At 38.7% G+C, this 16,412-nt stretch overlaps 1 protein-coding gene across 1 annotated transcript in view; it reads left to right on the top strand.

The window, feature by feature from the left end:
* The window catches only part of LRRC1 (leucine rich repeat containing 1), a 68,662-nt gene extending 57,114 nt beyond the window's left edge, over nt 1-11,548 (top strand). Inside the window, exons 11-14 of the mRNA XM_082758452.1 lie at nt 5,633-5,748; nt 6,624-6,796; nt 8,185-8,321; nt 10,249-11,548. Coding sequence (XP_082614578.1) covers nt 5,633-5,748; nt 6,624-6,796; nt 8,185-8,321; nt 10,249-10,407 — 585 coding nt within the window. The 3' untranslated portion in view covers nt 10,408-11,548. The remainder of the gene's footprint in view (nt 1-5,632; nt 5,749-6,623; nt 6,797-8,184; nt 8,322-10,248) is intronic.
* Nucleotides 11,549-16,412: the final 4,864 nt, after the last annotated feature.

The raw sequence follows: 16,412 nt of genomic DNA, 5'->3' as shown, positions 1-16,412 counted from the left end.
ACTGATTTAGCCTGGACAGGGACAAGGATGCAGGGTCTGGTAAAATGCATGTAGAAAAAGTGGAGCTTTATGTTATAGAGAAGAACACATGCGACTGATACCATGTCTACACACTGGTACCTTTATTGGTCCATCCAGAATTATTCCTGTAGCAAAGGGAACGTTTCTAGGTATAATGGCAGAAATTGTGTGCCTGCTGTAATATTGTAATATAGTCTGGTGAGATAAATTCTGCATTTTAGCTTCTTTTTTTTTGTTTTCTAACTGTTACCAATTTACTTGGATTGGATTTGGGGTCAGCCTGGCAAACCATTACACTGTCAGATTGCTTCTGTGCACGCTTGTAAAACCAGCCTCCACCTTTTGGTGTAACATTTCTTGACTTGGGGTTATTGAGGAATTTGCTTGCGATACCCCTTCAAAGTTCCTGGTTCAAAGGTTCTCCTGGATGTGGTGTTGGTGTATAAGGCAAAATGCGAAACAGCTGAACGCCTGACAAAGGCTTGAGTCACAGTTTTCATCTTCAGTATCTCATCTTGCAGCTTGATCCCTCTCTCGGTGAACTGAGTAGTGAAACAGACTGCAGCAAGAACCGAGTATGTCCAAACCTGTTCGTAGTTACAAATGTTTTTCCCCTTCTACTTGAAAGACCTGCCTGGTGACTCTTTCGTATTGAAATCCCACCCTGGCACTGGAACGCTGGTGAAACTGGTGTGTTGATTTTGGCACTTACATAAATAACCTCCTTGGAATGTTTTCCAGTTCGTGTGCTTTCATTAATGAGTCTCTACAACTCGCAGAGATCTGGTAATGTGTCCTTCCTGGCCCTGAGGTATATTGTGGCTGAGAATTAGTACTGCAGGAGGTGAAACTGCAGGGTTTCTTTGGCAATAACCGTGCTTTTTACATTTCTATTTTTTTTTTTAGCAAGTTGGGGCTGTTCTGTTGTTTCTGTTTTTGACTTCCTACATCTCTTCCCTCGTTTCTGTACATGTGTTTCTCAGAGAGAAAAAAGGCATTAGGGAAAAATGCAGGAAAACTTGTCTTGAAGCAGAGGGCAGGGAAGCTCTGTTGCTGTGCTCCTCGTGCACTATTTATTCACTGGTGGTGCAGGAGATACTGAACTGTGTTTGTAGAAGATTCTCCTAGCCAATTTAGGGTTAGTAATAGCTGATACTGCCCCTTACACTGAATTGGGCAGTTTCTTCCATGTCTAAATACATTCTGTGCTTGCAATTAAGGAATTAATCCATGTTATCTGGGGCCAAGGAAAATTCTGACATTATTTGCTCTGAATCCAAACAAAATTTTGGTTGTGACACCCTGGAAAAGGTTTTACAACAAAACAGGAACTGTGTTTAAATTTCCAGTACACAGGATACAAGGGTAGAGTTCTAAAAGCTTGGCGAGAGGTCTTGATGCTGACAGCTGTATTGAGAGTTAAATAAGAGATGTCACTAGGCCTCAACTAGTCACGTACTAAAACATAATTGTGATATTTGTCACAACGGTGTATCTTTTGTATTTTTATACCCGTGTGAAAGAGCCTAACTGTTAAAGGACAGTGGAATTGAGTCATAGCATTTAAGTAGTTAACAGATGCTGAGACCAAAAGGTGTTATTCAACTAAAGTAACTTCAAGGTCTTGTAAGTTTCCCACCTTTAATCTGTGCTTTGGTTTTAGAGCAGTAACAAGATGAGGATGTGTCATAACAATCAGTGAGATTCAGTCAGTGATGATGAATGGCTGTAACTGCGCAGTTGGACTTGAGAGGAACCAAAAGGGAGTTCTTGGAAGGGATCTAAAAGGGAAGACAGGGGTGAACCTGTAAGCTCTTCATGGGTTTATCTACAGAAAGATGCTATTCAGGTGCAGTGGTGTCACCAGCAGGAAAAAACAAACGGCAACCACAAGGTTATCGTGACACAAAAGTGCAGATAAAGACAGATGATCAAAAATGTGCAACTGATGCAGGTGTTGGAACAGCAACCTGTCTGCAGTAGAGAAAGGGAGCCATCAGCAATATCAGCAGAGAAGTGACGTGCTGAATTTAAGTTCTGGAGGATTGTTTAAGATGAAGTGGCCCTAGGTATGTAGATGACAAAAAATGGGAAGCTGAAGTGATGGATGCTGGTCGTTCTCAGAATGTAGAGGGGAGTTATAGCAGCCAACTTGTTCTCTGTGCATATCCAAGTCTTACTGTTTCTCCAGAACAAAGAAGCTGATGAAAGATGAATATCAGAGTGAGATAGAAGAAGAACAAGATAACCAACAAAGCTTCTCCAAGGGTAGAGTTATGTGTGGAACCAAAAGAAATCTCTGAAGACTCATACTCTTCAGAAAGCCCCCCAGATGCAAATAAGCGGTTCTGTTGAGAATTTACAGTACTTTAGAATCAACGATCTCAAAATTAGACCTTCATATTAACCATCATTTTCTACCTTAGATTCAGTCTGACCATTCTTTTGTTGTTTTTAATCTGGAGTTTTAATTTGCTGTTCTCTGCAGGTGGTGAGATGATACAAGTGAATAGCTCTTGCTAAAGTGGCTAGAATGAAACGTTTACTTAAAGACTTAGACAAACACAAGTCATTTGGGACATTTTCCTGATGTCCAGTTCCCCTCAGAAGGAAGTGAGGACCTATTAAACCTCCAGGCTTTGGAGCAGTTATTCACGTGCCCAGACCTAAGCACATGCTTGTCCATTAAGCAAAGTCTTGTGCTCGAAATGAACGATGTGCTTAACTGTTAAGTGGGCTTGTGGTCCAAAATGTCTACTTGGTGCCTACGTCACGGTTTGGCGAGGTCTGCTGTAAGCATGTGATCACACCCAGGGAAAGCATGAGCAGAGTGTGCCTGGCTCTTTGTCAGTCGATGACTCTAAGCCAGACCAACAAAGTTCCTATATTGTGCTACTTCAGAGTGGTCACGGTGATGTGTTTCTTTCAGCTTGCCATTTGGTGTGTGTGTTGTGCCTCAGTGATACCACTTTGGTTTTTCAAATGTTGGACCTGACGTCTTTCTGTACTGCTGAATGAGTCCAATCTTTTTTGAAATGACAAAGATTTAATTTTTTAAACTGTCAGTCTGTCTTTTTTTTTCTCTGTGATACCTTGCCTGATGCTAACTGCTTGTTAGATGCTGCCTGTGTTTTGAAAAGGTTTCATACAAAGGTTTCTGTATTGTCTGTTATGCCCTTCAGCTGCCCTCTTTAAATAAAAAAAAAAATCACCAAAAAACCAAAACTCTACCTCTGAACGAACCAAACATTAACTTTAAAATAGCTGAAGACAGCAGCAGCTTGTGCATCCTAACCCTGTGTAGGAGTAGAATAATGTATGTTCTGTCTCCATTTGTTGGCATGCTCTTGTCCAGTATGGATAAAGAAACATGAATTGAACATCTTTTGTATTTTCTTAATTGTTAGCCGCTTGGAAAATTATGGGTCAGGTAAATTGATAACCCTGTAAGTATTATTCAGTCCACGGTTCTACTGTTACCTCTCATTAAACTGCTTTAAATGCATGACGACTCAGGCCGGCTGGTTCCACTGCTGCATTTTTCCATTGTCACACGTAACAGAAATTGCAGTCTCATCAGGGTTGCATGGCTTACTTCGTTTGTTTGCCTCAATTGTTTGGGTCTTCATGCTCCAAGACTGAATAATGCAAACTTCATTCATAGAAAAGCGAGCACTGTGTACGGTTAGGGCATCACTTGCCAGCTCATCAGCATCCACACAACTTTATCTTTTGCTTTTCACGACTCCTTGTGTTAGATAAACCAGTGAGACAGTTTATATCCTGTTTTTTCTGTATGGCACTCCGTATCCTGCAAATGTGTCAAGGCAATTATTTAAGAATCTTTACATGCTTTCAAGTGGCAAGCGGAATTCTTGTACTAAAAAGTGTTTGCTTGTGGTTTGAGCGCTGGTTTCTAAGGGCTTTGATTCACAAGCTAAACTAGCTAACAAGGTTGCTGCTCCTGTGTACACACGGGCTCCGAGAAGCTGCTACTCTTGTGAAATGGTGGCATCTTAGAGGGCAGTGATTGCAGAGAAACCAACCCAGATTTTGTTTTGTCAACAGAATGTTGTGCTGTAACTTGGTGCTCTAAATAGCTTGTGAATCAGAAACCATGAGCAGCTGATACCTGCTTTCTTCCATTACAATGTATTTATGAAATAAAGGAAGGTGAGTGGGGTATAATTGCTCCATTTGATTGTTTTATTTTCTAACTCACAGTGGCATCCTTTTTAAAATGCCCTTCTCCTTGGTAAATAGCATAGGTTAAATTGAAATAATTTTTGCTTTGACTAGGGGAAAAGCTTTTGTGGTATTTGCCTGTAACCTAAAACTTGATTTTGGACTAAGCTGCAGATTTTCCAGGGACAGATCTGACAGTTAACTTGAACACATAAGTAATTTCAGCTCAGATTTGGATGCTTCTGACTTAGACTAAATAAGGCGTTGGCTGTATTGTAACAGAAGAAGCTTACATGTGAGTAGCTGTAGAAGTCCCTAATTTTTGAGCTAAGGTCTTCTAATAGGTTTGCTGTCTTTAGTTCAGTTCTAAGTCTGCTTGACTTGAAAGCTTCAAAAGGCTTTGAATATTTTTCTTCTAATATTTGAAGAAAGGGAAGAAACTTTTTTCCACTCTTGTGAGTTTTGTCACTGGAAAATAAACAACAGCTTTTTGAAGCTATATAAGATAAGCAAACAAAGGTAAGTTTCTTTTGTGACTAGGAACAAAGAGTTACTTGAGGCAGCTTTCAAGTTGCTAAAACTAATAATCTTTATGTTTGTAGAAGTAGTAATTGCCATCTGGAACAAAAAAGCAATATTTTAAAATTGAATTTAGAGGGTTTATTTTTTCTGAAAAATACGTACCTTTGACGTAAATTACAGATACTTCAAGGGTAAAACTGAAATCTCATCTTTTGCACCCCAAAACTATCTTGGGAATGGAACTGCTTAGGTTTGGGTAAATTAGTAGAGACAGAGGATATTAGATTGAATTGGCCAGTTCAGATGGGAATTATTTTGAAATTAGATGCTTCTAATAAAACAGGGCGTCAGAGATGTTACTCATAAAGCCTACTTTCTGTGAACTCTTCATTACTCTTTGCTGACTCAATAAATGTCAGGCGTTGATTGGTTTATTTAGCATTTTGTATTGCCTAAAGCCCCATTGCACTCATTTGTATATAAAGTTACCATGAGGAAAGAAAGAATTAATATGTAAATACTGAGCTCAGAAATATGGAACATTAAAGCTGGTATTTTTTGTGAGGGTAGTCTACAAAGTGACATCTGTGTGGTTACTGACATCTTCCTGGCTTGGAAGGCTATAAAAAGTAGGTAAAATTTGATGTATTTGTAAAGATACACATTATTCACAAATAAAGCTGTTCAAGAAACTGCTACAACATGCCAGCTTCAGGTTGGGCTTCTTTTAAGTTAACACTTGTTTGCAATCTGTACCCTTGGGTGACGTGTCTTGCAGGCATTGTAACTTGAATGTGCTATGACATCTTATGTGACCCATACTGCATGCCTTTGTTTGTGTTACAGTACTGCAATAAAAATAGTCTTTTTCTTTTTTTTTCTTCCCATTTTTTCTCTAATATAGATCGGGGGATGCTGCAGTCTTAATGTCTTTTCTGTACGTGACAACAGATTGTCTCGAATTCCTTCTGAAATTTCACAAGCCACTGAACTTCATGTCCTGGATGTTGCAGGAAACAGGTGGGATTTTTGTACTGTCATGTTCTTTTGCTGGTTTTACATAATTGTTTATAATGACAGAAGACATTAGGTCTAAGAATGAAGTAGCAAAACCCCAATTATAACCGTTGTGTTGGCATTACTGTTGAAACTGTCAAAGCAATCTTCCCCTCTGGCCCAAAGTAGCATAAATTGCATAGTGTTATGTGTACCGTTTCTGGATTGCTTTGACCCCAAGGAAGAGGTAGGATTTAAGGAAAAACTCTGGATTTGTGCATTTCTGAATTAAAACTGATAATCGAGGCAATTCTGTAGAGCTTCAGCTGAAACTGATGACAAGCATCACTGAGTGTCCTATTTTAGGCATAGCAGTGCAAGTGACAAACAATGCAACTTTGACTCTGCACCTTTTCATGAATCTTAGTTGATACACTTTACAAATCAAAGTTCAAAGAGGGGTGGATTGAAGCCTAAAACAGCAAATTAGTGCAGTTGCTTAGTAGGAAGTTAAAGATAGTAGAGGAAAAGCAAATGGCATTTTGTCTGTGCAATATAATTATTTCATAAGCATTTCTGTTCTGGGAATTGTATACATTAGGTTCCAGAGCAGGAGCAGCAGTCTGCCTTCCCAGGGCAGTTTATCACAGGAGAAAAAGCTCTGCATTATTTTAGCAGATATTCACAACTACAGAGAATTACAGTGTAAAGTTAAGCTACAGATTGTTTCCAAAGGAATAGTTTGAGTTGACAAATACTGTAATGCCTGTAACGTGAGGCATTATGTCACTCCTGCCTCTTCCAACTCAGGACTGTGTAGTTATGAGTCAACTTCATGACTATTGATTAAGTCTCCCGGAGATTACCCTGACTTTTTTCACTTTTCTTTTTTGAACTAGGCTGACGTATCTTCCCCTCTCGCTGACTACCTTAAAGCTGAAGGCTTTGTGGTTGTCTGATAACCAGTCCCAACCTTTGCTGACGTTTCAGACCGACACAGACCCTGAAACGGGAGAAAAGATTTTAACATGTGTATTACTTCCTCAAATGCCTTCTGAGCCTGGTTGCCAAGGTAAATGCTTAGAGATGGTTTTTGATCATGTATAGAAATACTACTGCTTTGTTTACTGTGTTTTCTGTTCTGGAAAGGTTTGTAAAACAGACTTTCTAATCTCTATGTATTAGCTCTGTTGAGCACAGTTATGGCTGAATTTTCACTTGTAAATTTTTTTTCTTTTGTAATCATAACTTGAAAATGCTTCCAGACATGTTACTGAAAATAAAATGCAACCAGGTACAATACATAAAAATACAGACCAGGAGGAAGATGGCTTAATCATATCATTATTCCAGTGTTTGCCAGTGGGCCAAGTAGTGGTGTCCATATTTGTGTACATTGTTTATACATTTTAAATTACATATATATGGTGAAAACTGATGGTTTTCCAACTAGTCTTTTTATCAGAAAAATAATTGAATAGTTAGTAAAAAGCAGGAGATGTTGTACTTCTTAGCAAATGAATTTTCTTTCAAGCAGGCCTGCCTTACAGTAACTTTATTATATTCTTTCACAAGCACAGAATTGTAATTATAAGTTACTTTTACCTTTTGTGGTGAAGCTTGCCTCTTGGTCAGGTGGAACTGTAAACTCTTTCACAGTTTGCTCTTCCACTAAGTTCTGGGTGTTATTTGTCCTCCGAAGCTTTTATAGCAATGTGTGAACATTGAATGGGATTCATCTGAGCTAATATTTAAACTCCTACTGTAATCACTGGAGAGTAATTCATCCTATCCCAGAACACTCCACCGAGTACAAAGGGAGCCTGAGGAGAGAAGCTCAGCTGTAGATATCCATATTATAGGTATCCATACTTAGGTGAGAGTAATTTAAATACTTTCAGATCTTTCAGTATTGTGGGACCAGAGCAAATAGAAACCGTTAAAACAGTAGGAGTGTAGAAATGGCTGTTTTGTGCCAGTCTCTGGGTTTTAAGAGAATAGAAGTTACATTAAGAATTAAAAGAAGTAAATGAGTTAATGCCTTTAGGTTTAGAGAAAATTAGCAAGAAGAATAGTGGGGAGAGACAGACTTTAAAGGCTTGAGTAGTGGAAATCAAATTTCCTCTTCCCCAAATGAATCTTATGTCTTCAGGGATAGAAGATTGGAATTAAGATTGTTCAACACATGTGCATAGCAACAGTAAAAGGACAAGGTTGATAAAACTAATGATACTGTGATATGGAGTGTCATTTAGCTAAATGGCTAACATCAAGTGGCAGGCCTGATCTGAAAGAGAAACACTTACCAAGGCAAGTATCTTAAAGTAGGTAATCAACGCTGTAAAACCACCACAAGCCCGAAACAGCCCAGGTACAGAAACTTCTCATACAGAAACTTCTCTAACATGCTGGCATTCTAGACTTGCTGTGAATCTTCAGTTACGTTTGCTGTTTTAACAGATAACCTGCCACGATGTGGTGCGTTGGAGAGTTTGGTAAACGAAATGTCAGATGAAACGTGGAATGAGCGGGCAGTGAACAGAGTCAGTGCAATTCGCTTCTTAGAAGATGAAAAAGATGAAGAGGATAACGAAATGGTATGTTTTCTAAGTCTTTGGATACCTGCAGGCACTGTGACTTTAATGCAAAAGTGTGGAAAGTATGTGAGCTGTCTTGCTCTAAATTTCAGCTGTGACTGCATGCATTTTGTACATGTTTACAGTGGAAACTGTTCATGTTGACTGCTGAAACTTTTCATATAAACTTAAAATGTGTTGTTTTTTTGTTTTGTTTTGTTTGTTTGTTTGTTTTTCTTTTTTTTTTTTTTTTCTGTTTGAATTTAACTTTAAGTTCTGATGCAGGGCGATCTTTGTTTTGTTTTCTTTCCTGTGTCTCCTCAGGATGTTTTCTTTCCAGCTTTCCAGAAACAAGATAGGATCTTCCTCTGCATCTGTGAAGCTTTACTGCCTGAAAGTATATAGGGCCTAATTTAGGATTCCAGCACTCTGGCATGTGTCTCCACCAAGTTTGCTACCCTGCTACATTGTTTGTCTCTCTTGTTTCTATTTCTTATCTTTCTTTGTGTTTCTCCCTTTTTCCTTTTTTCACCATTTGCACTGAAATAACCATAATGTCCATGAACAGCAAGGATTTTGCTCATTAGTTTCCCACTTAAAGGATGTGGGAACATCTGTCACTGTACTTATCAGACCTCTCCATTAAGTTGGGCTTTGCATGTCCTGAATATCAAAGTGCAACAGTCTTTAACTTTACTAACTTCTATTAACAAATATCTATGTAAAGATTAAGACTGCTTCAATCAAATTTTCAGCATGCTTTTCTAATGCTCTAAAAACTTGCTGGTGGTCCTCGTTAGAGCTCAGCCTGAGGTAGTTCAGAGCACTCTCTGGATTGTAGCACACTGCAAGCATGGTCTTACTTTAAAAAATGACTATAAAGATTCTTTCTTGGCAGGGAAATGAATATTTAAGTTTTCAAGTAAGATGCTTAGTCTAAAGTACCAGAAACGAAATGTCTTTGACAAGCATGGTTTTTAGATTAACTGATAAAGGATTTCAGAATGGTGCTTGTTAACCACTGTGCCAACCTGAGAATGCCCTTGCCAGGGCTCAGGTGTTACTGATAACTGCTTTCAGTCATGGTATTACAGCCTGACCTGAGGCAAGAATATTTTTTGGAGAAAAAGAGGGTTATGTTCCTTTTTGAGGGAGGTGGGATTTATAAGGAAGTCCTGACCAATCCATCCATTTATAGGTGGTTTACCAGTTCCAGTGTACATAGTTTACATATATACCACAGAAAAGTGATTGCACTTATATATCTATTATGCTGATGCATATTGTGCAATTATTCCTGGTGTCCTGTGGGTCCCTAATCTGGACGCCAACTGAAGTTTTTGTAACTTTGGTTTTCTTTGCAAGTGTCAGCACAGTGATGTTAAATAGTCTTGGGTCTAAGATGCAAGAAAAATGTTCACTCTTCTTGCTTTCAAGATACTTGTTTTCAATGGATAAGAGAACCAAACTGACTGCAAAGCATACAGATCTCCATGCAAAAGTGTAATTGACGCTGTAAAGAGATCTTCTTGGATTCTTTGGATTCTTTCAAAACCAGCTAAATCTTTTTTTTTTTTTTTTTTTTTTTTTTTTTTAATCTTAATTCACTTGGATGGTTTTGAGAAAAAAAAATCCCGACTATATTAAAGAAAGTCTTAATTTTGGCAACTTGTACTTCATTTGAGTGGCTTTCAGATTTGTAGGTCAAGAGGAGAAAATATTTGCTCCTAGACAGTTCTTAAAACCTCTTTCACTGTCTTCATAAACAAGCAGCTATGGTAAAAACTTTCAAAATTAAGCTTAGTAGTTTGAAAAGGAAAAGGGGGGGATTTTTTTTTTTTTTAAATCGATAGCTAATATTTGGTATGTAAATGCTAAAGCCTTGAAAGTGTATGTTGTTTTTCAAAGAGACAAAGGCAAAACCACTTATTGCACTGTTTATTTTTAGAGAACACTTCTAAGGCGAGCCACTCCACACCCTGGAGAATTAAAGAACATGAAAAAGACAGTGGAGAATTTACGGAATGATATGAATGCTGCTAAAGGACTGGATTCAAACAAAAACGAGGTCAATAATGCCATTGACAGAGTGACCACTTCTGTGTAGAATTTCATCTCCAGGTTTTACCTCCTGTGTCTTCCCCTGCTGTTGAAACGTTCCTGTCGTCTCCTGGGACCTCACTGAACCCCTTTTTTGTTTTTAACCAGAACCTGATTCATCATCTCCATATATGTGAAAAGTGCGGCCCACTGGAAGAAAGTGCCTTATTTCATCCAGGCAGTGAACCAATAATTTCCAAATCAATATTGTAATTTTAATAGTACTACACTTTTTAAAGTATAATACACTACTGTATGCAGAATACAATATTTTTGTCTTAAACACAGGGGAAATAATGCTTTTCATTTCCAGAGTGCTGGGATATCTTTTTCCCAGTGGCTGGATGTGCTGGTGAGAAATTTAGTTTTGTGGAAAAGATACAATTTTTTTTATTTTTTTGGCAGCTCAGATGGTGTAAATTTTAAATTTTTGTATAGGACTTTCATAACAAAATGATGTATTTCATTTTTAAGAGAAAATTTATCTTGAGCGGTACATATTTTAGTATTTGTGGAAGAGAACAAGTTTCATGGACAACTGTACTCATTTGTTTGTACCACCCATTGTGCCTTATTGTGTCTTATACGTCATACTAGTCTTAAATATAGAAATCCTTGAAGAAAGTGAGTAGATCTAAACTTGGTCTTCTGTTTTAAATACGTTTTTCTTTTCAGACAGTAATTTGTTGAGATTTTTACAAAACAGAATTTACGTTTATGTCATGGGATTTTAGTTCGTGAAACACAAATGTTAGTTTTGTTGTGTACGGAATTAAGATTAAAATGACCAAACTGCTATTGTTTATTACATAATGCACTCACACTTTAACTTAGTTGTAAGGAAACATCTTGTTTTGGATGCAGTGTTGCATTGCAGTCACTAGAAATTCATGCTTCCATTGTTGTTTTTAAACGTGCCATCTGTAAAATAACTTGAAAAACAGCACGATAGACTTTCAGAAGCACAGTATGAAACTAGTTTTATGTATTACGCAAGAAAGCATGATTCTTTAAAGTGCTTTGGTGGTTTTATATACTTATATAAAACCATAATAAAAAAATCTTTAAAAGCTTCGGTATATTTATTGTATCATTAAAACAGCAATTAAAGTATGTATGGATTAATACTGGAATTTACTATCATTGTTACTGTGTTGCACTTCCAGTGGTCCAATGGTGATTTCAAGGTCTTATTATATCTGTGGGTTCTGGTTTGTTTACAACGGTAAGTATGAACTGAGCTGATTCAGTAAATAACAATTTTACAAAAGGCTGCTAGAGACTGATTTTTGGTGTCTACGGGGTTCTGTGTGTGCCATGAACTAACAAAGATCTCTGACTTGTTCAGCATGGGGACTTGAGCAGTCTGAGTTCAGAGCAAAGATTTGACGTGTTTTGTGTGAACTAATGCAACGAACCCAGATTTCAACAAAATGGAAGACAGGACAACTTCTGCATGTATGGGTAACCGCATCCCTCCTTCTGCCAGACATTTCTTCTACCAAGTGTTGGTTGCATAGAGTTTTGGGGAGAAGATGGGAAAGGAGGAAATCGAGCGAGTCACGATAACTTCGGTGTTAAAATTAACAATCTGTAGTGTTTGATAATTTTTGTAATTTAACTTCATAACTTTTAAGTTGAGGCTTTTACAAACATCGTTCCTTTCTTTTTGAAATCAAGCAGGGTATCAAGGTATTGCAAGCCATCACCAAATATTCAAATCTAAACTGGCAAAATATATTAGATTTTTCATTATTTCTTCTCACCCCAATCATTCCTCATTTACACTTTGAGGCATGAGCTCTTGGCAGGAGCTGCTGTGGTTTGATAGGTGTTAGGTTAGTTCAGGCAGGGACAGTGCAATTTCATTCTTCCCAAGGCAGAGTTCTGCCACTTGTTCTTGGTAAGCTGCTATTAAAGGAAAATGAGGAAGAAAATGAGGGTTTGGTACAGTTGACTCCAACTTTGAGTAGAACTTTCCTTTTAAAGTAGTTACTGGAATTGGCACAACCAAAAGCTTAAAAAGGATAGGAAACTGTAAGGAGAGTCCAAGTAAACCTCAGCAAATCCATTTAAATGAGAGGGAAATTAGTTCCTAAAAAAAGACAGACCAGAGACAAAGGCAACAAGACTGCGTACTCTGTGGTGACAGCTATAATGTTTTTCATTTAGAGGCTGTGGTTTGTTTTGTTTTTTAGCGTCTGCTCCAGATATAAACAAGAGAGCTCAATCAGCAAGATGAAATGAATGTGTAAAGCTTGGATTTGGGCCTTGCCTAATGCGCTGTCAGATGAAAATAATTAACAGCTTGTGTGTACCTACTCCCTCCTGCCGAAGTCGGAATAATCCGTAAACCTTGCAATAGCTTAATGACAAAGCACCTCATCATTATTCTCTTCTAAAAATGAGCTTTTTGGTCCCTCTGAGGAGACCTTAGAGTGTAGAAATGAGGCAGTTGGATTAGATGATCTCTGAAGGCTCCTTCCAGCTGAACTCTTCTATTAGGCAGTTTCTTTCTGTACACCCTGGCAGGCTTGTGGAGACTGTGCTGCAATCCAAAAGCTAGCCAGAAGGCAGGCAGCACTTGCTGTGTCAGCTTTGACATAAGTAATTGCTTTGGAATATTTCTGAGTAGTGGGAGGAATATTAGTTTTGGTTTCTCTGGCATGTAAGCTACATGTGAAAGGACAGCAGCGAATGGGAAATCCAAACCTGTTGCCAGAAGCTGGCTGGCTAGTCTAGTGTCCCTGTGGTCATCCAAGCCTAAGACAGGTGATATGAACTGCTTGTTGAAGGTGTTTGCCTCCACTGATTTGTAAGAAAGAGTAAAATGAGCTCCGAATATAATTCAACAGTTGTTTGGCTAGAGGTTAAAGGATTTGATGTCCACTGAGGCATCATCCTCTAACTGTCCCCTACCTTCTCTCTCCCTCAAAACCTAAATGTTTGATTGACAGCAGCTTTATCATAAAAGGGGGGCTTCCCTGTCATTCCACCTGATCAAAACACCAGCAGCCTAGACCAGTGGTAGTCCCTCTGATCTCTCGAATGGCCTGTATGCATGCCATTTTATAAAGCATTTTTAGGTACACTTGTACTCTACACAGTGTTGATAAGGTTCCTGGCAATTTTAACTGTGTTTTATAGGCAGAAAAAGCTGGTGCTGTTTATTATGCTGAAATTGTTCTGTCCTTGAGAGCATGAGCTCTCCCTTCCCAGTCTCTGGCTTTATCTTTCTGATGCTTTGAGGAGCCTGAGTAATGAACACAATTTTGTAAGCATAACTTTTTTTTGTTCCTCTTAAACTTTTTCTGCTTTTTAAAATTTCTTTGCAACTCTTTTGGGAGGTGGTTTAATGCCAGGGAAGGAATCCTGCAGTACTTGCATGCTGCTTTATTAGCCGAACAGTTAACGAGGGAAAACCAATTGACCATAGTGGTGGAGTGGGTTTAATATTAACCTGTCAGTTATTACACGCGAGTTGACTTTATTGAAAGGCACAATTGCATGGGCTTAGGAAAGCAGAAGCAGTAGTTGGTGTAGCAACAGATTTTTCCATCCCCTTTTTCTTGCCCCAGGCGTTTTCCACAGTTTCCATATAATTTATATGTCACGATTATTTTTCTGGCTCGCATTCCATATTTTTGATAATTGGTGTATTGTTGTAAAGCGAGTGCTGGAAACTTGCATACCGATGTTTTTTTCCAGGAAATGACTTGCCTGTGTCCAGGACAAGCTGATCAGACTGTTTTTTGTCTAATGAGAACAGTGCTTTACCACTGCTGGGCGAGCCATTTGTAGCTGATCAGCTACTTAACACATTTCACTGCTTGGTGTTCGCAGATTCTGCCATTGGAAGGAGAGTAATGACACTGGGAATTTAATTTTTGTAAAGTAAATTATTTTAATATACTTTAATGGTCAGTTGATATAGCCTGAAAATTGAATACACGGTTATCTGTGAAGGTGTACCTCCCTCTGAGACTGGCGTGCGCTCTTTATCATAAATCTCTAGACCTTGAGTTAATGGAGAACTCACTGCCTTTCTTCGCCTTGCATATGGAAAATAAAATTACTTCAGTTTTTCAGTTGTCTTGATGAGAATGTTTCCCACCTTCGGTTTCTGTCAAACACAGGAGTCGGTTCCCATGCTTAGGCTGAGGTCGGAGAAGATGAGTAAAGGGGACTGGTGTTGGCTATCAGTACATGTTTTGGGTGTTCCCTTCCTCCTGAACTGTTTGTGACGTTTTCAGCGGGATGTTGCCTTCCTCTTTCAATCTGAGCTCAGGAACATATTCAGCTTTGAAACAGCTTAATGAAAAATGTGAGATTTTCGGAGCGGAAAAGCAGACACCTGGTTTGAGGGCAGCTTTGTGAGCTGCTTTACAGGAGCCATCTTATCTGCTCTTCTGGTAGGTGTTGGAAACGCTATGCATTTTATCCCTTTTTATTCAGATCTTGTGCCATCAGGATGGCCAGTGCTGGATTCAGCAAGGGCAGAGGGCTCTGAGGAGCTCAGCGTGCGTGGCTGGGCTGTGCTGTGCCCGACTGAATCACCATCCCTGGAGGCCTTCAAGAAACGTGTAGATGTAGAACCTAGTAGCATGGTTTAGTGGTGGACTTTGGCACTAGGTTAAAGGTTGGACTAGGCAATCTTGGAGGTCTTTTCCAACCTGAATGATTCTGTAAACGAGGAGGAAGGATTCATAGCAGTCTGGTTTCAAATTTGTGACTTGTTCAGGGCGTGCCTGGTGATAGTGTACCAACATCAGTGTTAACACAGATCCTAAGAGACCACTTACCTTTATACAGGAAAGGTCTTTGGTTGGTAAGGATGTCATCAGCACTGTCTGTGGGAAGGACTGTAGCTCCTTGGTGATGCTTCAGGGAAGGGATATAGGAAACTTCCTTTTCAGTAAATAGCAGGAAGTTGAGAACTGATGTTCAGTAACCTTTGACACTTGCTGTCTTAGTGCTGATCTGTTGTTGTCTTTAACTGACACCTCTGGATTTGGAGCTGAAGGCATGATAATGATCAACCAAAACCAACTCTCTGTAGCAGATGAATGCTGACTGTGGTAATTTTCTTCAAAATCCATAGATGCACGTACAGCTTGTAAATACCAGCAAATCATCAGCAGCTTCAATTTCAGTTTATAAGCATCCCCAGAACAATGCAGAGGTAGGACTTAATGCTTTGAAGTTAGTTTTGTTTCGGACTAAAACCACCTTATTTTGGCACTCAAGCAAACTATGGGACTGTACTAGTGATGCAAACAGTTTGATTCTCTTTGATCTTTCCCAATAACTTGCCATTTTTACCCAAACCCAGAATGAATGAGCTACATTAAACTATTTTGAAATTGCTTCTAGCAGATACAATTGTCCTGAATTTCTGGAATATTAAACAAGGCACTAGAAGATTATGGACATGAGTGAATTTATCTGCATGTATTGTTCATTGATGATGCCAGGTACTTCCACCAAGCGACATAAAATCAAAACAAAATATGAACCAAAAAAAGGGAGGAGTGATTATTTGAATATTACTGACCTTTGCTATTTAAAAAGGGAGAAAACTGCAAGTCTGAAGGGCGTGGATGCTTTCAGAACAACCTACAGCATGTTTTTTTTAGAATGGTATGTTTAGAAAATTGAAAAATGGATTCTGGCTAGTTAATGCTTGCACATCTAAGTTTAAAGTTATCTATTTACTGCTAGCAAAGTTTCCCTGTACAAGTCTTGCTTCAATAATCTGTCCAGGCAGCTGTTTTGCTGCCTCTTCTCCAGTGAAAGCGTATTCAAGTATGCCTTTGTTTCTGCAGCAATTTGGTTCGCCTTCATTCTTGTTTCATCCGAATCACACAAAGCTCTTTTAGCTCTTTGTACTTTGCAAAGGGAAAGAATCTGAAATAGTTTCCAGTTGGAATACTGAATGTTATGTGTAGCTGTACTTGAAAAGAGTGTTTATATTGTGGGAAATACATCTTTAAAGACGTTTTCTTTCCCATT

Source organism: Aythya marila, assembly GCF_965140915.1.
Source record: "Aythya marila genome assembly, chromosome: 3".
NCBI classification, from domain to species: Eukaryota; Metazoa; Chordata; class Aves; order Anseriformes; family Anatidae; genus Aythya; species Aythya marila.
Note: the sequence above shows the minus strand (reverse complement) of the source record. Positions and strands in the feature narration are given on the sequence as shown.